General features: G+C 36.5%; 1 protein-coding gene across 1 annotated transcript in view; it reads right to left on the bottom strand.

The window, feature by feature from the left end:
* ARMC8 (armadillo repeat containing 8) overlaps positions 1–27867 on the bottom strand; it is a 105789-nt gene that overhangs the window by 21187 nt on the left and 56735 nt on the right. Inside the window, exons 10-15 of the mRNA XM_055321151.1 lie at positions 27377–27437; positions 25219–25419; positions 22034–22129; positions 5754–5836; positions 5370–5451; positions 3074–3160 (exon numbers count right to left, since the gene is read on the bottom strand). Coding sequence (XP_055177126.1) covers positions 3074–3160; positions 5370–5451; positions 5754–5836; positions 22034–22129; positions 25219–25419; positions 27377–27437 — 610 coding nt within the window. The remainder of the gene's footprint in view (positions 1–3073; positions 3161–5369; positions 5452–5753; positions 5837–22033; positions 22130–25218; positions 25420–27376; positions 27438–27867) is intronic.

Below are 27867 nucleotides of genomic sequence, written 5' to 3'. Positions count from 1 at the left end.
ATTAACCAAACTAGCTTCTTTCCAAACTGTCAATGTTATTCCAAACATGCTGCAGAACACATCTTTTAGAACTACTTTCAGGACTACCTATCGTATAAGCAAAACAGTTGTATACTTTTAGAGTCACATCACACACTACACCTAAAATAGCATGCGTTAGCCTGACCACTCCTTTATTTATGATCCTTGGCTGAAAACAGACTTTGATAATTTCTAAAAAATCCGCACCTTTGCGGACTGATCTACTGTCACCAATGAGTGCTTAAAAGATCTCCTTTCAAGTGGATTCTACAATTGTCTTAAGCAATTCAGATATACATAAGAAGAAAAAGGACAGTGACTTTCAAGATGACACTCTGAAGAAAGATACACGTTCCTCTATGTGTACAAATTGGTTTTATTTCTTTTTAAAAATTTTTTTAGTAAGTTGACACACAAGGTTACATTATTTTCAGATGTATGACATGATTTGACAAGTTTACACATTACGTTATGCTTACCAGAAGTATAGTATCATATCACCATACAATGCTATTACAATCCTTGCTATTCCCAAGACTTACTCATTCTATAACTGGAAGTCTGTATCTCCTTCTTCCTTTTTGTCGGTTTTACCCACCTCCCTATCTCCTGTTTTTTTTTTTATTTGCATTTATTTTTTAAAAAAGATTTTATTTATCTATTTACAGAGAGAGAGAGAGCATGTGTGTGAAAGCACACAAGAAGGGGGAACTACAGAGTGAGAGGGAGAAGCAGGCTCTCCACTGAGCAGGGAGCTTGATGCAGTCTTGATTTCAGGACCCTGGGATCATGACCTGAGCTGAAGGCAGAAGCTTAACCGACTGAGGCACTCAGGCGCCCTGTTTTTTTTTTTGTTGTTGTTGTTTTGAAGTTAAGTTCAAACTTATGAAGTAGCAAGAATAATATAAGGTACTTCCACATATTCTCCCAGATTCAACAATTTTAAACATTTTTGCCATATTTGCTTTATCATTATCTCTCTCCTGTATGCCCATATCCACATTATTCATCTTTTTCTGAATCATTTAAAAGTAGAGCATATACATCATGTCCCTTTACCCTTCATACTTCATACTTCAATGTATTTCCTAAGAACAAGGACATTTCTCTTAGAATCACAGAACAGTTACCAACTTCAGAGAGGTTAACATTAAAACAATACTTTTAGGGGATCCCTGGGTGGCTCAGCAGTTTGGTGCCTGCCTTTCGCCTGGGGTGTGATCCTGGAGTCCTGGGATCGAGTGCCACATCAGGTTCCCTATGTCTCTGCTTCTCCCTCTCTCCCTGTCTCTCTTGAGTAAATAAATAAAATCTTTAAAAAAACAAAACAAAAAAACAATACTTTTATCATATCTATAGCACATATGCCAATTTTGTCAACTGGCCTAATAAATGTTTTTATAGCATTTCTTTCCATTCCAGTTCAGGATCCAATTTATTTTCAATATAAAAAAAATCAATCGGGGCTCCCTGGGTGGCTCAGTGGTTTTGCGCCTGCCTTTGGCCTAGGGCGCACGATCCTGGAGTCCCGGGACGAGTTCTGTGTCGGGCTCCTGGCATGGGCCTGCTTCTCCCTCTGCCTGTGTCTCTGCCTCTCTCTCTCTCTCTCTCTATGTCTATCATAAATAAATAAAAATAAATCTTTTTAAAAAATCAATCGTATTAATGATCCTATGCCTTAGCTCATTTACCTTACTTCTAACCAAACTCTATCTATGTATGCTAAAGGAAGATCTGAGGCAACATAAGAACTGTTCAGGATGATTAATGGTATTGTACTAACTGCAACCAGATCATCATCATGCCAAGACTCCCACCATAAAAGCAGAGGAAAACAGATGGAAACTCTGGCATCCTGTTTAACTTTTTCTTCCTTCAGAGTAACTACCAGTCTCTCCCCTCCTTTTGTTCCAGGATTTCTGCTTATTGAGTAACTATCTCTGAACCTCCACCTTGTTACTAAATGCTAGTTAGAAGCCTATAGGTGTTACTGGAAGGAAATTCAACAAAAATGGAACTACTAAATAAAGGATAGTGTCTAAACCTCAGCTCACAATTGGGCAGACCAGAGATATTTTAACATGATAAAACTAACATGATGAAACTAATCTTAACTAAATAAGATTTTATTTAAGCTTTATTAAACCTTATTGTAGTTTTCCCTAGTATAAAAACAATACATGTTCAAATAATTTATAAAATGTATAAAAGGGAAAAAGTATTCCCATATGCAATCCCTCCCCAAACAACTACCATTAACATTAAACATTAAAAGGATTTTCCTGGGGTGTCTGGGTGGCTCAGTCAGTTAAGCATTCGACTCTCAATTTCACCTCAGGTCATGATCTCGGGGTTGTTATGACTGAGCCCCATGTTGGTGTCTGTGATCAGCATGGAGCTTAAAATTCTCAATCTCTCTCTCTCTCTCTCTCTCTCTCAAAAAAAGTCAAACAATTATTTTCCAATGCCAGCATTATAGCCCTCAAATGATTTACGATTCTGGTTTACAAAACTGAGCCTTAATTTATTCTTTAGTATATATAGTTTGAAAATAGTCTATTACTTTTGTAATTACATTTGTAGTTGCAGGCAGTTTAGATGAACTATAAGCTACCGTATCTTCCAAATAAGCTGCACATGCCAGGCAGAAAAGGGAGACTAAGAAATTAAACTGCATTTAAAAATGATCTTATTTACGTCCCCAATTTAGAGGTAGGTTTTTTTAAAAAATATTTATTATTTATTTATTTATTTATTCATTCATTCATTCATTCATTCATTCAGAGAATGAACAGGGGCAGGGGGTGAAGGAGAATCTCAAGCAGACCCCTGATGAGTGTGGAGCCCGACACCAGGCTGGATCCCATGACCAGGCTGGATCATGACATGAGCCGAAATCAAGAGTCAGACACTTAACTGACTGAGCCACTGAGGTGTTCCCAGTAGTTTTTAAACCTCAATCGTGAAATTTCAAAGTCAACTACTGTACAAATTATTTAACTAAGCTCTAGGTAGACTGAGCTAAGTCTAGGACGAGAAAATCAATACGAACCTCTTTGCTTGGAGAAAATTCAAGAAGAAGGTTACATAGCATGGAAGATGCTACTACTAGGATTTCATCTGGTGCATTTTGTAAAACCTACGGAATTTAAAAAAAGGGATGCTATTAATGGTTTGGAATGAGGGAGTTGAGATCATGAGAACAAATGAGAACCAAAAACAATTTATCTTTCACCTTGACTTTTCATATTGATTAGTATCCATTTGATACTGTGTCAAACTTTACCTGGTGCTCTAATTATGACTAAGGCCCTCACACCTATCTTGCTGGAGAAGCTCCAGCCCCACTGCCAGGATGGGAAGTGCTGCACAGAAAGAGATAAACACATAAGTCAGGGAGGGGGCGCACTATATGAAAAGTGTGAACATCATGGGACTGCTTTGGAACGAGTTAGTTCAATTTACTCCATTATATCACCCCATTTCTGAAACCACAAAATTGCCCCAGAGCCTGAAATGTTCTGATGTGTTTGCCTCTAGAAGAACTTTTTTTTTACCAAAAGCATGGATGAATCAAGCTACTACACAGGTAGGGCAATGTGGGGACTGGTTTTTAAGACTGAGCCCTGGTTCCATACCCCCTTCTCTCCACATATTAGATATGGAACTTGACCATATTTCTTAACCTCTCTGAGTCTTTGAATTGAGAAAAACAGTACTTCCTTGATAGGCCTTTTTAAGATTAAATGTGATACGGTCAATGTTGAGGGAAGCAACACAAAATGGGAGTAAAGAACACAGGCTGCCTGAATGCAAATTTCAGCTCAAACACTAAATAAGTTTATGAATTCCCTAGCTATAAAATGGGGATGATGGTATTGTTCTGAGAATTAATATATGAAAAGATTTTAGAACAGTAACTGGCACACAGTAATAGCTATACAAGTTTTTAAAAAGCTAATTTATTGTCATAATTGTCGTTATCATCAAGCACATAGTAGGTACATAGCAAACTAATTGCCATGGACTCATGCAACATAGCATAATGACAAATGTTAGTCACCATTAGCTATTATTAGAACCTGGTGTTTCTAGATTCTAAGAGTGAAGATTTGATAAAAACCACCTCGCTTATATGCAATATCCCCTTCAACTGAATCCTTTTGCATTTGGGATCAGATCAGATTGATGATCCCTAACGCAATCTTAGAAGCTCTTGTTATGCAAACTGGAAGTGGATCATCACAAAAACCTTCAGGGTTAAATATATTATTTATAATGCTTTCTTCATCTAAATCAAGTCTGAAATTCCCTAGAATAAGCAAGAATTACAAAATAAAAATAGTTGTCTTAAGATAATGCATTTTAACTCTCCTGTAAACTGTTAGCTAGTTAATGAAGATCAAATCTATATGCTTTGCATCCTGATCTCTGTGTCTGCCACAACTCCCTGTGAGATCAATAATCCTTCCCTTCCCTTCCCTTGCCACACCTTTCCTTTACCCCTCAGGTACATACCCTACCCATTTTTTAAAGCCATCCTCATTCCAGAAGCCTCCTTGAAGCCCTTCCAGGCAGAAGTCACTCTATCCTCCTTTGAATATCCACAGCCTTTGTTTGTGACCTCTCCTAGGAGCCTTATTGCTGTCCACTATTCAAGTTCTTTGTGCAGCTATACCAATCTCCTTTTCTAGCAACAAATTTAAGCTTCTTAAAGGACTACTCTATCTATGGTCTAATTTATCCTGGCCCTTATCAACTGAAAGGCTCTGCACAAAAAGGGTGATATCATTAGCAGCAACCTACAGCCTCATCTAAGTTTTGATTCAGATTTATTTAACCCACACCATTTTTTTTTTTTTTTTTGGTCCTGAAGGAAAGACATAAGACCAAAGAAGTTATTTCGGTGTAGAGACATACGAGATGACACTGTGGTTAAAAAACAAAACAAAACAAAACAAAACTAGGGATTGCCAAAAGGTTAAGAAGAGGTTATACCTCTCAATGACTGATTCTTTTCCTTTTTTTATAACTAAAAACTACAAAGACTGTGGATGAAGTCTAAAGTGTAATACCAAACACACAGGGAGATCAGATAAGTAACTCAAGTTTTACTGAATAAAAGAAAACTGGGCAACTGCTTCCATGTCACACTTGAGATGCTTGACCTTGGAAACACGTTCTGTAGATCTAAAGATGCTTTAGAACATCATATCTGAGGAGACAAATATTCAAAATTCTTCACACAAAACCCAGCCATACTGCTGGACCTAGGAGTTCTGTTAGCTACCTTGGCTCACTATAAAGGCTTTGTGGGAATGGGTGCTACTTGCTGCTTTTCTTCTTACCTTCATTAAAGGTTTCCACACAGCATGATCCTGGAAACTGGTTCGAAGCTGCTGCACAGATCTAGATAAACTGTGCAAACATCTACAAAGAATAATCAAAATTAGCTTCAAAAGAAGCCAAAACTTTTACTTTTCAAAGACACTGCTTGGCATTTCAATAAATACTAATAAGCACTTCAAGTATATCTATAGACATTGTTAATTCAACTACTTCAGGGCTTCATGGGCTTTTCAGGCTAGCTTCCCTGGTAAGTGATGTAAGAATTCACCTGAGAATACTTTCGAGTAACATTTGGATTCTGCGCTTACTTGCTGAAGGTCCGGAAAGGAAACAGGTTAAACACACGGCAAAGGGTTTTTATTCAGACCATTTAAAGCTCATACCTGACGGCAGCTAACCGCACCTTGACACTAGACTCAGACAAGCCAGTCACAATTCGGTCCATCATATTTTCAGTCTCAATGATCTGGAGAAAAAGGTTAATGCTGCATAAATAACAACACGAAGAGGACAAATTTCACTGCTTGTAAATGCAAGTATGTTAATATCCATTAGAAGTTAATGTTTTTAACAAGAGTTTTTACCTCCGGAACCATCATTTTGTGGTGGAGGCAAGCAGCTCATCAGAAAGGAAGGCCTACCCACTAAGGACCTGCCAGACTGAATGATGGGCATGAAGGGCAGATTATGTTTCTTTATTTTTAAAAATAATTGAAACAATAACTATATGGCACAAATATTGCAGAGGTATTACATAAACAGTATTGAGACAGAGCAAAAGATACAACTGAATCATCATTGGGCAGGTTCCTGCCAGAGTGAGATTCTAGGAAAATCATAGTCCACACTCAGCTCCTTATGAAATCTGTGGGTTTCTGACAGAGCCACCCTGTGGCTACTTTCTTACTAAGCAAATGGAAACTAAGCTAAATATTTAGAAAAGTAACCCTTGCCATCTTTTTACTGTAACACTAAGTCCTGTTACATATAATCACTACAATCAAAAAGTTTAAAAACAAGATAGCCTACAATTTTCCTTCATTAAGCAATGTACAGATACAAAATAAAAACTGTGTGGAAGAAATTAAACTTAACTTGTGCAGTCCTATGGAAAAACCACATATTAGAAAAAAATGCTGATACAATCGCAACCAAAATATCAACAAAAACAACTAACATTGGTTAAGTACATCTACGTGCTGGGCATTGTGCTAATACGCATATTACATTATCTGATTTAACCCTTTTGCAGGCATTATTATTACTCTCATCAGTGAAGGTTCTAGATGATACAGAGCTTGCCTGGGATCACAAAGCAGAGAGGAACCCAGGCACAATCTGACTCCAGGGTCTTAGTCATGCCTGTAATATGGCCCTGGTTAGAGAAGTATGCCTGTGTTCACAAGGTAGGTGCCAACATGAGTGACATGTTAATGGGAGTCATTACACCTGGAAAGCGCGTGGCTGGGAGAACACATGGGAAGATCACCTGGGGAGCTTAAAAAAAAAAAATCTCAGGTCAATTAAATCAGACTGTGGAATGGGGCTCCAGCACCCGTATTTTTTTTTTTTTTTAAAGCTCCTCAGGTAGAATCCAGTGTGCAGTCATGGCTGAGGATCCCTGGACCTAGACTAAAATGACAGGAGTTAGAAGGCTGACTTCAGAACAGAAGAGGGTGGGAAATCTTCAGATGTTCAAGCCAAATGGGAAGAGAAAACACAGTGTTGATGGGGAGAAAAATATCAACTATTAAGAACGTGGAGCCATGCTTTAGCTATAGGGTAGGGATGGTCATTTTTATTTAGTGATTTGCAGGTTCCAAATTGACATAAGAAAACTTCCATATTGACTCCTCTCCCCAGACCAAACCTAAATCTCACCCTTAACTTTACATTTTTCACCCTGTCTTCATGGTCTTCTAGTTTCTCAGCTCCTGGTTACCTACTCTACTGTATGCTCTTGCGCAGACACTCTACTTAGTAGACAGATTCCCCATTTTACTGTCCTCCCACCACATATCACTGCTTCAGATCTCAAACCACTGATACTACCATGGAAGTCACCAAACTTGGCAGCCTGGTCTCAGCTTATGCTATCCCACTTGGTGGGACCATCACTGCTGCTCCACCAACCCTGCACTCGTCCTCAGGAGAGTCCCGTTATCTCCTAGGATGGTTACTTCGTTCTTCAAATTCTTCCCACCTCCTCATGCCTGAAGTCCCTCTGTCCCTCTGTGCCGCCTCATTTTTGCAGGGGCCTTGCTTTCTTCCTGGGACACAAGTTGTCTCAACTTTCTTCTTCTCCTTACTAATATGTCTCCATATTTCTCTTCTTTACTCCTTGTTGAAGTTTCGTACTTCAAGCTCAAAGCCCTTCTGCTTTTATAGAGAAACTATTTTCCGTACCTCTTTCTTGCATCTTTATTCTGCCCAACCCCCTGGGTCCTTCTCTGCCTGCCCCAATGCCCACTTCCACCTCAACTTAAAAGAATGCCCAAATTTAACCTTTTTAAGCTATAGTCCTCTCACCCCTCCATTCCTTAAATGGATGCATATCCCAAGGCTCTGCTCATCTCTCACTCTACACAAATGACAATGCTGGGAGTTCAAAATCAGCTTGATACTCCCTAATCTAAAATTCTTTATTCCAAGAATAAAGTGGTGGTGGGGGCGGTGGGGGATGGAGCTGAGAAATGCTATTAGACTGACTCTGGGTGCTTAGGAAACATGGGCATGGGCAAGAATTTAAAGAGGCTTCTGGATAATGTTTAGCTGCCACATCCAACCGAAGATGTAAATCTGCCAAGGGATAGGACAAGTGTAGCACTTAGCAGGCATACAGATTTGCTTTATAATCCTGACCAATCACTTGATCTCCCTCGGCCTTCAGTACAATGAGGGGATAAAGCAATGATTATTTTACCTCCAGTCATTTGCAATCAGCATGTAAATAAACACGTTAGTTTATCAGGTTGTTCAGAAGTGACATGAGAAGGTAGGATAGAAGAGACAAGATAGTACAGGTCTAGTTAGACAAGGGGTCAAAAACCAGGGAGCAGGCAGACGAGTCTAAGGGCAAATAGGGCACAGATCCTATTTACGTGCCCACATTTACTTAGTCAGCAACTATCTGAGTGCCCACTGAATGCTTGACATGGTTTTAAAACTTGAAGATACAATGGCAAGGGAGGGAAAGCCCTTGTTCCTACCAAACTTACAATGAAGGATTGGCAAGTGCAACGAACTACTGAATGAGTGCTATGGCACTTGAATCTACATCAGCAAAAGTACTTTAGGAATGACAAGGGCTACAGGGCTTCAGGCAGACAGAGTGAATTAAGTGTCTACAAAGGGTAAGTGGGAAAAACCTCCAATTTCAGAATGGCTGGGAAATGGCCATTAATGACCATACCAGAGAATACTGAGTCTTAGGCCAACAGACAAGGGGGAACTATGTTAGCAGCTAATCATCATAACATCAGAGCAGAGCTTCATGCTTTAAGTTTCCTAGGGTGTGGAGGCTGGTATCGTGGAGCTGGAGAATAGCTATAAAATAACTGGTAAGCCTTTCCCCTGAGTTAGGATATAAAACAGGAGGTCTATTTGGAGGTATTTTCTCTTTCAGGCACAAGGTGATCTTCTTAGGTTACAGTCTATCAAAATGTCTGCAAGTAGGAAGCCTGATTTGTAACCAAACTTGTTGTGGAGGGACATTAGTAGCTCTGCTAGGGTTCTGGTAGGCCCACTACTTGAATGCCTGGCCCACCTTCTCCAAGATACCAGTCTGGGAGCAAGAGGGTGAAAATAATGCAAAAATCAGAATGAGAACCTAGGATTCCAATCCAAAAAGGTATCACGAGAGGCTATGTGAATGAGCAACACGATCTAACTGTGGCTTTATAATCTTGAGGGTATTCACACCATCTGTGCAGGGATAAAAGGAGCAGTATAGTGAATATACTGACAAAATAAAGATAAAAATGTGATTACAAGGCAGAGAAAAGTTTGTGATCACATTCAGAGAAAAACTGTTCAGGTCAGCTGGGAAGGAGTATGGCGGTGGCTGCTGCCATAAGGTCTAACAGAAACTTTTCAGACCTGGGTTGGAAGGCCAAGCACAGTAACACATGTTCTTCATAGTGCCTTTCAACAACCCCAGTACTGTGCTACAAAGCCTTGATAATGATAGAGAGCCAAGTCCAAGACCCTGCAAAGGATCTTAGGTCTTTCTAGAATATAAGAGCAATGCCAAGTGAAGCTTGAGGTTGTTCTGCCTAATGGTTCTAGTTGGAGGTTTCTCAGCCACAGTTCAGCAAATATGCCCTGTAGCATAACTTGTTGAATTTGCTTTAAAGGAGGAGGGAAGGAGGGAAGGAGGGAGGGAGGAAGGGCCCTCTGTTACATAGACACTGTGCCTGGCCAGGAATGTAAGTGGCAGACTGAATCTTCAGAGTGTAGGTGCCATTTCTTTTTCTCTGCTCTTCTAGGGGGCCTAGGCTGTAAATTTACTACAGAATTAAATCACATAAAAATGCTACACCATAAGCTGACCAAGTTTTAGGTCAATGGACCAGATTCCATGCTACCTCTCTGCTGGTGTTTTAGTCCTCATGACTACTAAGCTTTTTTCTCTGGTATTATAGTTCCTACAGATAAGGATCTGAGGCCCCTGCAATTCAGATGAACTCTATAGCCTGTGAGAGAAAAAGGCAATCAGCCTAGAGGGTCATGGGGAAAATGCAGAACCCAGATAATCCTAAAGTTCATGGCACAAATGGGAATGTTAATAAGATGAAAATGGCCTTGGCTTACAAGGGAATTCCCTAGCCCTCCATGAGTTCCAGTGGACTCATACTTTAGTTGTGGCCAAGTCATATACCATCTGTTCCTCAGAGCATATGAAGAACTGGAAGAGTCAGAGTTAAAAACAAAACCCAACTACTCTTTCCAGCATGACCCAGGATGAAGCATTTTCTAGGTACTAGCAACTTTAGATTGGACCTTGAACTGTGATCAAAACAGGTCAAGCAGAAGATGTAAAAACCAGCAGAGGATGTAAAAATCCAGGCAGCGGTGTCGAGAAACTTCTCAGATGATTCAAACTGAGTGGGCTTGGAGTCAAGGGAGTTGGGAGGGTAAAGTGGGTATTTTCTTAACATCCACGATTTATACTAATGTGCACAATGGCCAAGCAAATATAATTTAATTCCAGGTAGGTTTTGTGAAAAGTTCCCAGAAAGTCTTAACAGAGGATGACAAGAGAGAACTGGCTAGAAAGAGTGAAAACTTGGAATCGAACTTCATAAGTCAGAAGAGGCAGATTTAAGATCTAAGTGGATAAGGTAGCAAATCCAGAAAGTCTAGTTAATATAGCAGGGGCTAAGCAGCCAAGCAGGATGCAGAACAAGGAGGTCAGGAACAAAGAATAGGTCTGGCAAGGAAAAAGATCTATAATGGACACTGAACCTGTTGGTATGGATGGCGACCCTTTCGACTCATAAGTGTCAATGTAGACGAGTCCCACGATACACACGAGACTTTCTGACCAGGGGCCACCTATTTAAGGTCCAGCCCCTCATAAAACTTATCTTTTTTTTTTTTCTAAGCAGATGAGCCCTATGAACACAAGGTCTGATGTCAGTAGAGTGGAGAGACTGGTTTTAGAAACAGGGTAGAGACTGGGGAGGAAGGAAAGGGGTTATGAGGTAACAAGGTAGATACCAGAGTAAGATAAGCATGCACAACCAGCTTATTTGGTAGCCTGAGTAGAATCGTTAGGGGTGTGGGGAGGGATCCACTCCTAAAAATGGAAAACCAAACTTTTCTTAGGTTTTAGGAAGTGACCATTCTGATTTTGCTACAAAATACTTAACTAAAAGACATGATGCCATGCATATCATGGAAACGCACTTAGTATTTATAATTCCTAAGTACATCCTTATACCAATCTTTTACTAAAACAGAAAAGCAGAACACACACACCCCAATAGCACATGGCCTTCCACGAATCAAGCAAGGGGCAGCTGCAATGCTTGCTCCTATTCATTTGGGAACCCGATTCTCCTACTGCATTCTTCTCAGTGCCACTGATGGCAGCAGACAACTATCTGGAGGAATTAAATACATGTATGGTTAAGTTTTTAATTGAATAATGTTAAATTTTGAAGGAGTTTTAGAAATAAACTTATTCAACTTCTTTAGTTCATCAATGAGGTCTCTGAAATTCAGAAAGATTAAGTCACTGGTCAAGGCTGTCTATGCAAATTAGGACAGTGCTAGGGCTCCACTGGGTTTTCTTTTTTAAAGATTTTATTTATTTATTCATGAGAGAAACAGAGAGAGAGAGAGAGAGAGAGAGAGAGAGAGAGAGAGAGGCAGAGACACAGGCAGAGGGAGAAGCAGGCTCCACACGGGGAGCCTGATGTGGGACTCGATCCCAATACTCCAGGATCACACCCTGGGCTGAAGGCAGGCACAAAATCGCTGAGCCACCCAGGCATCCCTCCACTAGGTTTTCTTACTTCTAGTGTAAGGTCCATTTCACTTGCTGTGAAAAGGATGAGATTTTTGCTTAGCCTTAGTAACGAAACTGAGATCTAACTTGGAAAACTGGGGAAAAAGCAATTTAAAAGTTATCAGAACCAAAAAAAAAAAAAGTTATTAGTGCTGTGGAAACTACAGCCTATATATATATATACTGACATCCTAGGCCAATAAAAATTAGCATACTATAGGGCCCCCAAGAGAGAAAACAACAAATCAATGATTCAGGTTAGGGTGGGGGTAAAAATGCCAAAGGTTGGAAAAGATGGAAGCCAATGAAGAAAAAGTAACCTAAGGAAATATTGTGAAGAAAACCCACAAGAGTTCCACTGACGTTTCATTCAATTCCCTAATGATTTGATCTCCATTCTAGAATCAGCATCCAGCTTCCGCAGATACTAACTAAATGGAACTAATATTCTACTGTTTTCAGTCATTAGCCCCATCTGTTCTGAATGAGAACTCTAGGCTTTCCTACCCATAGTCTATTCCATATAAATACCTTTGCCACTGCTCCAATGTAAGATTTTCTGACATTTTCCTCAAGCAAATAGCTTTAAAATAAAGGGTAGTTTTTACCAAAGGCTCTTTTTTCTAAATGATACACAATATCTCTTAGGACAAATCACTGATCAACACATTATATTCCTGAGTCTCAAGTAAACATCTCACAAAGTATGTCTTCCCTTCTCTCAATCTTCTATTGCTATCCACTCCCACATTCATACCAAATTTCTCAAATTCCATGATCATGGGACACACAGGTGGGGAGGAAATAGTTATCTTATCCCAGCCAGAGAAGTGAACAAAACATTCTAGTAAGACATGATCTACAGGACCTCCTTTTAGTCCTTTCTCTTGAAGGCACTGAACTAAATCAACATCTAATCCCTCTTGCAGGCCTAATAGGAATGGTATCACATTTAGGAGTGGAGGACAAAGAAGGGAGAATTCTTATGGTGGACCTATTCTTAGGCTTCTAGATTTCATTAAGTCTCTTTAAGTGTTTAGAAGAAATACTCAAAGTTCTAAACTTTTCTACACCTCGGAAAGAAGTGGGAGCGTTCTCTTGGCCCAACACCTCTTTCTGCTAAAACCAAACCAAACACATCATGTCAGAAATACTTATAAAGTGTAAACATAGATCAACACTCAAAAAATATTTCTCTACATATATTTCTCTACATATATATATGTTTATATATATATATATATATATGTTCAATTTTTAAAGCTCAAACATCAGCTTAATGGCAGAACGGAACATAAATAGCTAATTCTCTTCTTTCATTTTAGCACATAAGTAAAACCATTAAAAATTACTTCAAATAACAGAACTAGAAACCTCCTCTTCACCTTGTACTGTTTTCCAGGGATCTGAATGATGCACTGCTCTAAGCGCTGTGCAATACAATGGCCCTGCTCAGCCTCTACTCATCTATATACACATCCATGCTTCCAATATTCTTAGTGATCCTACAGGTTGGCAGGCTGAATTTTCATGTCCAGACGTACACAGTTTACTCAGTTAATACAAGCATAGCAGCTACTATTTGCCAGATAATGCTTCAATGGAGTTTACATTCTACGTACAAACAACATAGTCTGACAAGAGAGAACTATTAAAAGAACATACAAGGATTTAAAAATCTTGCCTTAATTTAAAATCTATTCCGTAAGGAAGCTATCTACAAAATAAAATGCTGACACAGCACCTCTATTTCATCATTGATTCTGGACGCTTCTAGTACATTAGTTTATAATGTGACCACATCTATACAGTGCCCTTAGAAAAACATTTCCAATTGATGTAGAACAGAGATACAAAGATCCTTCATTTTGTGGGTCAAAACTCGTGGAACAACTGATTTTAATATTTTGGAAGGAAAAGGTGAGAATGCTTTCAAGTAAACTCTTATTTGAGATGAGACTATTATATAAGAGATGGATTCTTCTAGATTCACTCATAATAGGCTATTTTAATTATAGCTGTACCTTAATCAAGATTATGGAAAAACTAGCTCTCAATGTAGACATCACCTTTTATTGCACACAAGGCCCTGGAATTACTACATAGCATTTTAGTGTTTCATCCCCTTAACTACTTTAAATTGTGAGCTCCTACAAGGTACACAACCAGTCTTCATTCTTGAGCATATAGGAGGAGGTATGTATCATAACTGCCAGATGTATAAATGGGAATATTAAAGCACCTCACTACTTACTTTGTATCAAAAACTATGTGAGAAAATAGACACATCTTCTGAATCTGATGATTTGCAACCAGCTAGTAACAGTTATTAGGTTCTCAAAAATTCATAGCATTTTCTTTTTCAACTACTCTATCACACATTGTCCTTTGAATTTTCTTGTCATTTCATATCGTAATTTGGCTCTGGTTATGGTATTTAACTTTATATGAGTAAAGCAACAGTTAACAGCACAGACTTTGGAGTCAGACACTGGGATATGATGTAGTTGCTGTCTCTTATTATCTGGGTGGTCTTGGTCAAACTGCTTATTTCTTGATCTGCAATAGCTATCACACAGGGTTATATGAGGTTAGGGGAGATAATGTGCTAATGCCTAGCACAGAGTCTGGCACATAAGAAGTGCTCAATAAATGTCAGCAGTTACATTAAAATTAGGTTTCCTAAACAAATTATCTCTTGATATAAGTATCTGAGTTATATAATTTTTCTATGACGCCTTACCACGTAACCCAATGCTTTGTATATCACAAAGGCTGAATAGATGTTTGCTTAATACACAAACTGGATCTTTATTTTTCTCTTTGGCATGGTGAAAAATCTTATTCAGGCAACTTTGCTAACCAATACTCAGAACCTAATGTTTCCTACCATAACCCAATGTATAGCTATTATCCAATTTGTCTGGGGCCCATTATATGACAAAATCAGTCAAACAAGGGAATCAGCATGTAGAAAAGTATCCAGTGACAATTTCAGATCATCAACACTTGATAATGCCTCTCTTTCAAGAAGTTAGACAATTGCTCTCCCCCCTAACCTCAGCTTTGGCATGTCGCCATTTCTTTCTATAGTTCATTATAAAAAGGCAAACAGGAAGCATAGTTTTCATCAAAACTGGTATCATAGTCACTTATATTTAGCTATACATTACTAGCACAGGGGGGGCAAACCTGCATTTTAGACTTTGTGGCATATGATTGTGTCGCCAACTATTTAATCTCCCATTATAGTGCAAAACAGCCATAGGCAACACACAGACAAATCAACATGGCTATATTCCAATAAAACTTTATCAATTATACTTTAATAAAGTTGACAAAAAGTAGAGAAAAAAACCTTTATGGACACAAATTTGAATTTAATTTACTTTTCAAATGTCAGGAAATATTCCTTTGATTTTTTTCCCCACCAACGATATAAAAATGCAAAAACCATTCTAAGCTAGCAAGTTATAGAATTACTACATAGATATTTAGTACCTACAGGGTATAGTTTGTCAAGCCCTGTGCTAGCATTTATAACCATGGGGAAAATTGCAGCAGCAATGGTCCTGGTTCCTCACCACAAACTCAATTTTCTCAAAATCTACTACTCCACAAATATTGTATCATCCAAAACATTTCATTCATTTCCAGACAGAACATTCTAAAAACCCAACTCAGTCACTAATTTTAGTTCTACAGATCTAATAAAGATCATATTTTTAACCCATTTCTTGGTTTATATCTTAGATTATAAACAAAATAATCAACATTTACTTCACATTTTAAGAATAAGAATTGTAATTCAATGGTTTATGCAACCACAACAACACAAATAATATTCAATGTTGTCTCCATTTGATGCAACTCTGAAATAAAAATTCATTACTTGATTTTATAAATACCTCTATTATGTATATAGCATTAGCACGCCCAGGTTTGCTTCTTGCAGTATGTTGAAGGCCAACGGTTTCAATACTGTGGGCAAGTGGCAAAACCTGGTATGGTCATGGTTAACTCTTTAAAAATACTTACCATTGTGAAAGAATGTTGCAGAGTTCACTTAAAATTCTTTGGTAGATTAGCCTTAAGAAGATAACTAACAATTTAACCATAGATTAAGTCAGGGAATTCAGAATTCTGCATGAATTTGTTATTATTCAGTAGCAAAGCCAAGTCTTGAAGGATGCTACTTCTGTGGTACTGTCGAAAACCTTCAAAATGTTCAAGGCATTTGTTTCAAAATGCAGACTAAGGCTCAGAAATAATTCCTTCCATCTGCCTGATTTCATGGCAGAGACAAATACAGAATTTTGACACTGTGCCTTTTAAATGACCATTAAAATTACTGAGCTTTGCAAAAATATAAATTCGTGGTATAATTATATTGTTACACAGAAAACCAACTAGTAATAAAATCAAGCTACAACCAATGATAAAATGTTCAAAAGTGAAATGCTTCAATGAGTTTTTCATAGCAGAAAGATATTAGAAAAAACTAACCTATATTTATAAATATATTTTAAAATCTTGCAACTTTAAAAATATCAAAGAATTTATATTTGTTCAAAATTTGAAGATATATATATTTGAGATATGATTTTATACCAATGATGACCCTTTGGAAAAATGACATCTAAGGCAACTATGGACAGTAGTACTTAGATAACCAAAGTCAGGTAAAACTTGGCCTCTTCACTTTTCTGAAGACATCTATTACCTAGGATTTTAACCAATTATTGATTTATATTGTAATATTCTACTTAACTCCAAGAAAAACAAAATTGTATTTGGTGCTTTGGAGAACAAGCTATAGCTATAGCATCAGGGAGTTTTGAAAACCAGTATTTTAAATATATTTTAAAATATAAGAATAAAAAGACATCTTATCTTTAATGAGAGAGAAACTAAAGAACGGTCCTATGGTTCTGAACCATAAATATTTTTACTAGAATGAATACAGTTTTGGAAATTTACAGCATAAACATCATTATCTTTGTTGCAAACTTTTAAAAAAATTTTATGCCCCAATGCTGTTCAGCTCTTCTAATACACTTAAAAATATGTATTTATTTTTAATCTTCCAATGAAGTCATTTAAGATATTCTAACAAATGCTTCCATTTATGAAGCACCTACAGGCATCACGCTAAATATTTAATATACATTAGATCTTGTCCTCACAATGACCCTGCAGACATAACTTCCTTTGCTAGGAAAAAGAGGGTAGAAGACAAATTCTCCTTCTCTGTTTTCCTTTTCTTATTTTTCTCTATCTTTTAAAAAAACAACTCACTGTTCAGTTGGGAAAAGCAAAAAACATCTTGCTACTACTATCTTCACATTTATCATAAAACATCTGTGGCTGGATGAGGATTCTTTTTTTTTGCCCCTAAAAGGAACAAAAACTTAAGATTTTATGTTTTCAATTCTTGAAAATATAAAAAACATTTAGGAAACCTTAAAAATAACAAAAATATTAAATTATTAGTTCCTAAATTGATTCAAGGATAGCTATATATTGATATCACCTCATCCACTTTCACTGGTTCACAGTAATTCCTTGAGCCCCTAAGCGAATTCTTCTGGCCATTTCTTAGTTTTCTCTGACTTATTGAGGTTTTAGTATAAATGCTGAATCTTAAGGCTGTGTTTTACTGCTCTTTATCTAATCTCTGTTTTCCCCTTTCCTCCACCCATTGGACGATGTTTATACAATGTAGGAAATTCAATCTATGTAGAAACAAATTACTGATCTTAAAAATCTGACATTTATTAATATGGGATATTTTATACAGATGTATATTACTTTAAGAATATGTTGATTCCTAAGAGACAAGCTAATTCCTATAAACCAAATCATACCTACAGGAAAAAAAATTGGTCCAGATTCACACTTGTGAATGCTATATATTTTTAAAATTCATATACATTTAGACAGGGAAAAAAAAACCCCTAAGAAATAATGGTAAAAATTACTTCAAAATTAAACTACCATACCATAAACATGTTCTCTTTGATCTATATTAAAGTGAGAAGACACACTCTTGGGATTGTCTGCCTTTTCAAAAATGGGAATTTCTTGTATTTTCTCTATGTTAAATGCTAAATATAGTGAAACCCCTTGCCTATATGATCAGATATAGATTTCCTGTATTTTAAAGCTCATCTCTTCACATACCTGTGTAACTGCTAGTAAAGTTATGAACGTTCTTAATGCAGAAAGGCCCATATATAGATTACAGGTGCTTAATAATGCAATTTTGCAATATGGTTCACTCATTCATTTGTCCATTCATTCTCTTCACCCATTCGTTCTTCAAATATGTATTACATGCCAACTATGCACCCAATAGTGTTATAAATGCTGGGGAATACAGAGATGAACAAACAAAAAAATCCCTGCCCTCATGGAGCTTACATTCTAGTTCCTCAAAAGGGATCTGTGGCTAAAATATTAAGTATTCAAAATCCAAGAGGAAAAGTTTTTGAAAGGGTCTATTAGATACTTCAAAGAAGCAAAGGCTACAATAGTACTACATTTAACATTTGTAATGTGTCTTATTTTTATCAAAAATAAAAATCACATGTTAGGTTTATTAATTTCCTTGAATTTTAATTTATATTTATTACTTCTAATTTTCTCACACTTTGTTACTGATAACTTCTACTGTTCCTTGAAGAGAATAAACATGAACAATCCTTTTAATTTTCCAACCTGATGATCAATAGGTATCAATCAAGTGATGGTCTTCAGAAGAGCAATTTTTTGTTATAAAGGAATTGACTTCACAATTACAGGACTGTTTGCCACTGCTGCCTCTGAAAGACTTAACCACTGACTGGAGTTTTGACTGGGTATGCCAGTATTTGAAATAATTTGTTAGGTATCTTAATTTCTTTCTTTTTTACTGTTCCATTAACTGAAAATATGGGTTCTTAGCATTAGTATGTGGTAAAGGCCATCATTAGAAACTAGACTTTGCCCATGGCAGAGATTACAGCTAATCTTTACCTGGCATTGCTGTCAGTGTACTTACTGCTAATGTGCTCTGGACCTTTCTTCCACTGAGCTCTCAATTGCTGCCTCTGTCATTGATTTCTCTGACCAAAATCCTTGAATTATTCTGAATTCAATATGGCCAGGCAACATCTGTTGTCAAGCTCAGGGGTCCTTCATCTTTTCTTGGGCTTCTCCCTCTTAATGTCATAGCCAAGAGTAATGTTTTCCATTCTCACCTGCAGAACTTTTCCACCCTCCTTCACTTTCTAACAGGAAACTGTGAGAAACTGTGAAATTTGTAAGTATGCCACAAAGTGATAAAGGATGCAAAGCCAGGAATCAGGATACCAACTTTGCTCTGCACAGAATACAGAAAGATCCAAATGTATTACGGAAATGCCACTCTGTGTATGGTTTCTAGATTTCCATTTTTATATTTATTCAACAAATGTTACGAGTGCTTATTAGGTCCTAAGGACTGTTATACCACTGGTTTCTTTTAGTGGGAATCCACCAACACTGCTTCAATGTAAGAGTGGTAAATTTCTGATCTATAGGTCATGTTCAGTCATTAGTTCAATTTCTTCTACCCCAGAGAGAAGGATCAAGAAATGGAATCACAGCAGGCCTTTAAAAATCTTTAGAAGCAATAAGATAGACTACGTCAATGAAGAGAGGCCTGTATCTTTCTCCTTTATTGGTGTGTATACCTGTCTCTACCTCTTTGCTCTAGTTTTTCTCTTCATTCTGTCTCATTTCTTTAACTGGCCATTATAGGGCAATGGGATATACAGGTTATCTCCTGTATTTACTGAATTACATTCCCATTTTCAATTTAAAAGGGAGACCAAATTAACACTTTATATTTTTATCCTAAAACAAAGTCTTTTTGCTGCTTTTGTTTGGAGGGGTGGGAAAAACAACTCTACAGTCCTTGAAATTCCTTTCACCGTCTCTACTCATTAGCTCAGTGAACTGAAATTTCATCTCAGCAGGCATAAATATTGTATTAAAAAATAAAACAATAATAAACATTGTACTTCAAGATCTACACAAAAAAGGAATACAATCAAAGTTTATAAGGCATTAAGTGTAAAAGGTAAATAAATGTTTCATGGAGAAAGTAAATAAAAAACTATCCAGATATAATTTCAACAAAAAAATAGAATAGAAATAAATGCATTCAAAGGAAGAGTAATCATTTTATCATTTTTATACAACAAAAATAAGGATTCTCCACTCCTAAGAACCATTTTCATGCAGATTTTATCACAATATTATTTTATATTTTCCATTTTACAATTTCTCTCTTCAGTAATTGCTATAAACTGTAAATTACTCAAACACTTAATTTCCCAGGATTAAATATCTTCCTAAAAACTCTATATAATCCCCATTACATAAGAACGTCACAGTATCTTTTCTTTACCACACAAAAAAACTATAATAATTATAACTTATTCTTTATTTGTCATCTTTCTACAGAAATTATCAGGATTTAGCCTTACCAGGAAATTATACACATTATGAATACAAGTTTTAATAGACTACTGATCAGACTATTATGTTGCAAGTATTTCTAGAACATGATATCACAAATTAAGTCATTAATTCAAAAACAAGTTTATTAACAAAAAAAGTACAAAGAAGTACAAATGGACATCCTATTTCCCCCCATTATGGTCCATCTATCTATCTCCCTTTCAGTCCATGGCACAGCCTTCCGGAGCTAAAAGAATAGGTAAAATACTTCTCTTTCCAATGGGCCTGATAACCATCCAAAACCAAATCATTATGTATTTAAGTTACACAGTCCATGTCAAAGTTTTAAAAAATGTTTTATCTATATGAGTTGCCATAAAAGCCTCCTCCCTTGCAATAGACCATGTACCTAAACTGAATGAAACATATCAGCATCAACATCCAGAAATCATGCTTATACACAGGGAATGTCAGATCATTAGTATGTTTGCCTTGAAGTAACAGATTACAAATGAAAGCTCAGAAGTGTCAAAAAAGGATTTTCATAGATATTTACTAAACACTTCAAGTCAAAAACATCTTGTTAACTGAATTAAATTGAGGTACATGGAAAACATTCAGTTTAGCTGAGTTTTTTGCACTGATTTTTAAATCAAAGCTACTCACACATCTAATCTATTATCTCAGTTTTCTTCAATAATGGCTCCTTTTCAATTTATTTCAATAAACCTACAGTTTTTTCATACTTCTCTCTCTATAAGCCCGAAGTACTTCTCTGAATCATGGTAAATTCCCAATACTTCTGGATTTTCCTCACAGGGCTATAGATGAAAGATATAAATTGCCATGTTTCAGTAAATAATGCCCAATTTGCTCTTTCTTCTACAATTCATCAAGACAGAACATGTGGATTAATTTACTGAGGTTCCTAAAAGCCATGTGTAAAATTTATTAGATGATATATTTTTTTGAGTGGTAAACACCAGCCATTTGGGGTTTGTGGAGGCAGCCACGTCAGAGCTTTCCACTCTATTTTAGTCCCTGCTTAGAACTATTCTATAAAGAACATGAGTTCAGTGTTAGACTAGGCTGTAGTAACATAAGGTGCTAGACCAGTGATACATTTTTTGGGAACTGTAAAATTCAGATGACCACTCACTAAACATAAAATCATTATTCCACAAAGATTTTATTCACATCAAACTTGCACAGAGCAAAAAAAAAATCAAAACATAACTAAGCCACATATCAAAGAACAATATACAATAAAGGTTTGAATTTCTCAATGGCATTGGAAAGTATTTTCATAAATAACATTTACAATTCTAGTGTTAGATCTTTCAAGGTGTCTGAAGCTTCACAGTGCTAGAATTGATTTTTATCAGAACACATGCAAAAATGTGCAACATAATAATTCATATTAATGACAGAAAAAAGCACGCCAGTTATTTTTCATTCCAGCACGGCCATGCCACTCTATATTCTAAAATCAAACAACCCCCCAAATCCGGGTCCCATTCATTCTTCAATTATGCCTTTAGTCACTCTGTTTTATTATATTCAAACAGTCACTGTTAGTGCTCTTCACCACGACTTTCAGGTTGACGTCACTCCCTGCCTGCTGGCTGTCAGGACTGGGGGACGCCCCTCTCCCAGACTCACCTTCTTCCGGATGTCTTCATCATTTGCTCCTAGAGAGGCATAGAGCTTGAATGCAGCCTGGCGGAGTTCATGAGCATGTTTTAAATCATGATCAAGCTATGGGAGGGAAAAAAAGGTATACTGCAACTCAGTCCACAGATCTAATTTCCAATAAAATTGAGTTAAAATTTTTTTTAAAAAATTAACTATTAAGATATTAGTGCTCTCACTGAATTGCTGCTTATTTTTGGGTTCTGTTCACATATGACTAAGACCTTGCTGTGTTTGCATCAGCATGATCTGGAATGCATGCGGTCCGCTTCTGTCTAAAAGTGAACGCCACAACATTTGACACTGGTGCATGAAAAATCTTTGTGAATAACTGACCCTTAAAAATTCAATGTTCTTAGATGGTAGCTTTAGCGGCACTGCTTGCTTGCACCAGCTCTTTGAAATGCTGTCCTCAAAAAGTAGGCACTCAGGTCTGTCTAGCCACAGGCTACAGCTGATAACATGAATACCGCTGTAACAGGGTCCCTAGGAGGTTTTCTTAACACTAAGAGCAATGTTAGGCCAATTTCAGCATTTAACAAGATTTTAGAAAGAGGAAAACCTTTGTGAAAATTCTTAATAAACAATAGACCATGGTAATCATTACTATGTTATCTATTACAATTATCTGAGGCTTATGTTCAGAGGTTTCTTTGATAAGTTTAAGGTTACTTACTGGTATGAAACAATTAATGCTATCTTTCCATATGCATAATTGACTAAGTTATCAGTTCTTCTGTGTATCTAATTATCACTAAACTACCTCAAAAATGAAATAGAAGCATATTCTCATGACATTTTCAATGACTAAATATAAATCAGTAAATGTATAAGGCATATATTAATAATGTAAATAATTCTGTAAGTAATTCATTGGAATGACTACCACTCCAAATGAGGTGCCTTGGAAAGGTTCCCTTTTATGCAATGATGTTAAATATTGTTTACAACATTCTGAGACTCTTTTGAAACTTCCTAAAGAGCTAAATGGCATATTAGCTAGAAGGCCCTAAATTCATCAACTAGGAGTTTTATTAATTGTCACTGTAGTGTGTGAAAATGGGGAAATAAATTCAGCTAGGTAACATCATTTATGGTAACAATAACAACAGGGGTGCCTGGGTGGCTCAGTCAGTTAAGTATCTGCCTTTAGCTCAGGTCATGATCTGGGGCTCTGGGATTGAGGCCCACATCTGGCTCCCCGTTCACTGGGGAGTCTGCTTCTCCCTCTCCTTCTGCCTCTCCCCTCTCATGCTCCCTTTCCTTCTCTCTCTCTCAAAGTATTCAAACAAACAAAAAAACTAAAAAAACAACAGTAGTTTCAAAAATATTTTGATCACAGCAGGCACTGCCGGATTATGGGAGGAACTCCAATACCCAACATTCATTTTGATGTATAAGTTCTAAAATATCTATATCCTTAAAGTCTTACGTACTTTCTAGTCATAGCCATAGCATACATTAGAATACAGATTTGGATTAAATATATAATGAAAATCACACATTTATGACTATGTAAGAATTTCTCACAATGGGTCTAGTATCAGTATTTTTATGGTCAGAAACCATTATATAATCAAGCATCAAAAATAAAGATGACAAAACAAATATTCAGGTATGGTATAAAAGATCATTTAAAAAATTATTACTATTCTAGTTTTACTGTGATGGAAATAAAATTGGGAAAAACCCCAACATAGGGATAATTTTCTATACACTAGTTAAATGATTTACACAGGGCAGCCCAGGTGGCTCAGCGGTTTAGCGCCACCTTCAGCCCAGGGTGTGATCCTGGAGACCTGGGATCGAGTCCCATGTCAGGCTCCCTGCATGGAGCCTGCTTCTCACTCTGCCTGTGTCTGTTCCTCTCTCTCTCTCTCTCTCATGAATAAATAAAATCTTTAAAAATGAATGAATGAATGAATGATTTACACAGGTATAAGCTACAAGTTCTTATGTTTTCTCACTCTCCTGTCCATCAAAGTGTCCTATTTGCCTTGCTAGAATGGTCAACTGAGGGTGTATATGAGGCCAGTTAGGACTTGCTCAGGTATCTTTACACCAGTGACATACTGTGTCAATGTGTGCAAGTGGCCAGAGGGAAAACAGACTAGGTAGATGGTTCAAAGTAATCTATTACCTATACTGGAAGAACAATACTACTGAAGGAAGAACAGGCATTAATTTTAATATATAGTGTACATTACTAACACCAGTAACAGTGAAGGTTACTTTGGGCCCTTTCTAAGAAAAAAGATAAACCATTAAGAGTTCCTTTTCGGTGTTAAAAGCCAAATGAACAGTTGCCTGCCAAATGAAGTTTTTGGGAACTCAGGGACATGGGAGAGGTCAAAAGGAAAGTTAAAAAAAAAAAAATTACCATTGGGACCACTGGCATTAAAAATATAGTCACGTTCATGAAACAGTACCACTTACTAATTAGAAGGCAATGCTCTCTCTACCATGACCTCCTTAAATAAACTTTCTCTAATTGAATATTGTTCTCTTACTCTTAGAGAACTGGATATGACTAACAGGCTGAGAATAAAATCAAAAGAAATATCTAACTAGTCTAAGGAACTTACAGTTTGAGAAAAAGTTTGAGAAAAGCAGTTTGGTTCTTGATGCTCTCAAACTAGAGGTTATATAGTACTTTAGTGGACACTAGCAGGCCCAAAGCACAGTATAAAACTGAAGCAAGGAAAGAGAAGACGACAAAAGTTAGAAAACATAGCGAAAGAGAAAGACAGTGGTGGAAAGTCAAATAAGGCCACTCACAAGAAGATTACCCTTAACCTAAAGAATGAGAATATAGCAAGAGAGGATTCTGGGAACTTCAATAGGATTAGATGATGTTGCTATAATGTCAATACCCAGCTTAGAGACCCCACTATTTTTGGATCTTAGTTGGGAATTAGGGATGTAATTTTCTTCCTTCCTGGTTACCTGCTTAGTGAAAAATTTCTGATACTTACGTGAAACAAACTGGATTCAAAAACCTATAAAACATCATCTATGTTATCAAACAGAATAGATTCCTTCATTTAAAAGGGCTCTGAACTCTAATTATCTATTGGTTCAAAGTTGTGAGCAGTAAGAAAAAAAATCTTAAAAAATTCCTTTCTTGAGCTGCTGAAAAGGAAAACAGAACATACCCTTTTAATATCAGTGATGGCACTCACTGAGCTGGGATACTTGAAATAATCAGCAAGCATGGCAATGAGGTGATCAGTTATGCTAGCGATTCTCTGTAGCTCAACATCTGGTTCAATCAGATAGGCGAGTGTCTCAGCTCCTTCAACTCTCTCCTCTAGTAATCTCTCCTTACTGCACATTCGAACCAAACAAGGCAGTGTCTGGAAGGTAGTGAAATTTATTATTTGCTTTGTGGTAAAGGCAAAAGGTTGATGGAGAGCATATAGTGACTCAATCAACTCAATGGTTTTTACTGGCAGGCATGTTAGAGATCAAATGTTTGAATAAAGACTTTCAGAGAATGAAAGGTTTTTTGGGATGTAAAAACAAAGTTCAGTGTATATTAATCATTTGTGCTGGCACACTAAACCATAAATCATACAATCAAAGCACATTAATACAAATCATTAGTCAGGCTTTTATCACGGATAAAACTGAAACTTTACTGTATAACCTTATAAAAGACATTTAAGAATTCCCTAATAAATCATGTCTGACGTTTCTGCCCCATCTATGTATTTATTTACTTAAAAGACATCCAGCAGTTTAATCAGGAACAACTGTGCCATAGAAAAAGTATGCTATCTTTTCCTTAGTGAATAATAGGACTGAGATGAATTTTATTTTTGGTGGGTGATCAATACCTACAGTTGCAAAACCAAAATACCACTAAAAATTTAGTGATCTTATCATTACTCAGATTCCATGAGTTTCCCTATAATGCGAGTGAAATGCATCAATTGTAATTCCTAGATTTTCCAAATTACTCCCTGTAAGGACTATATCTACTAGCCCAATTTTACTTCTGAGGTCCTTCAAAAATCCTGGTGCTGGTCTTGGTAATTTATCTACATTAGGTACTCAATAAAAAAAAATTCCCATGTATTTACTATGTCTAAGGCTGATGAACCCACATTAAAAGGATAACACAAAGATGGAAACTGAAATGTTATAATTATAGGAAGTCTTTCTCAACACTGTAGTCAACTGTGCTTTGCTCTTTTCTAAGTTCCTATTATATCTTTATCATAAAGTTTAGCACTTTATTGTTCACTACTGATTTTCTATCAAGCTAGTGCAGGCTTTATAATACAATCCTAGGCTTCCAAGAGGAAAAACCTATTATTCTTATTTTTTTGAACAGTTACTAACATTTACTAATACCACAAATCCATGGATTGTTGAGTGTAATACTCACAACTAGTACGTGAAGAAGATGCTATTAACCTAGTTTACCAATTAGGGAGAAGAGGAGGGGTAGAGCAGTTGAGCAAATAAACCAAGGTTACTTGCATGGAATCCTTAGAACTCTACACAATGTTGCTTACTAAGGGGGAAGGGTCCTCAGATCTCATTAAATTAATTGACTTGCTTCACCAAAGACTATGAGCAAGTATTCGTCTTAAATGTTCTTTTATTCTTGGGTTCATTTTGTACACTGATAATGAGAGATCTCAGGTTCATAAAATGATATATAGTCAATGTATTGACATTTATTTTGTTTTAGAAGAGTAAGGGATGTGCCCAAAGTTACCAAGCCAGTCAGTGGTGAAATTCAGGTCTTATAATTTTTAGGCCAGTCTCTTACCTGAGTTTCTCTGTGTTCTAGTTGCTTCTGACATGTCACAATAAATATTGATGGCTTTCATGTGTTATTATCTTTTTCTTTCTCATTATGTCTTTTGATTATCTGCCATGAGGGTGATATAAAGTCTTTGTCTACAGAGCTAGTGAACTGCTTTCCTATAAAACTATGTTGCAAACTTAATGAAACTCAAGGATTAAAATATATTTTATATTTCACTTGAATTTTACATATTTTTACAACGTCTATGTCTTCCTAATTTCCATAAAAATGAAAAAGGTGTGACAAGGAAAGAACTATTTCACTTTCACTCTTAAAACACATCTAAAACCAATTTTTTAAAAACTACATGGCATTTCATATAGAATAGAAAGAAAAGCATGATGTTTTAATATCATTTTATGCTATGCACACATACCATAGTTGTAAATGTATAAAAAGAAATAGAAAAAAAAGAAATGGGAATACCAAGATTTATATTCAACACTTACGACTTAGTGACTTTTATGTGTGTTCAGAGAGAATTAGCTCACCTTTAATACAATACAGTTGTCATCTGTCCGAATTGCTCCAGCTCTACACATGTAAGTTAAACTGGAATAAGATGGCAAAAAGTAAGTTTTTGCTTGTGTTTTAAAGCTTTAAAAGAAAAATTCCTTGGCTTTAGGATTTTATGGGGCAAAAAAAGACAGCTACTCTTCATCTTGTGGGAGGTTTTTCACATTACCTTATATGAGGTTCTGCCAATTTACTACTCAAAAGCAACTAATGGATATATACAGACAATAAAGTCAGATATTTTTAAGAAATGCATACAAAATTGTTTTTTAAAAATAAAGGCTTAATGAGTGGATAAACTGAAGCCAGGTGCCAGCCACACTGGAGGTCCTTACACTTTTTTCTACACGTTTCTGTGTTAGAAAGTTTCCATAATAAAAAGGGAGAAAAAGTTAAAAATATAAAGTTAAAATATAAAATATAAAAATATAAAGTTCACAAAGTATCTAAGATTATATCAAGCTAA

The sequence above is a fragment of the Nyctereutes procyonoides genome, unplaced genomic scaffold, assembly GCF_905146905.1.
Source record: "Nyctereutes procyonoides isolate TBG_1078 unplaced genomic scaffold, NYPRO_anot_genome, whole genome shotgun sequence".
Classification (NCBI taxonomy): domain Eukaryota; kingdom Metazoa; phylum Chordata; class Mammalia; order Carnivora; family Canidae; genus Nyctereutes; species Nyctereutes procyonoides.
This window is presented reverse-complemented; position numbering and strand designations above follow the sequence as displayed.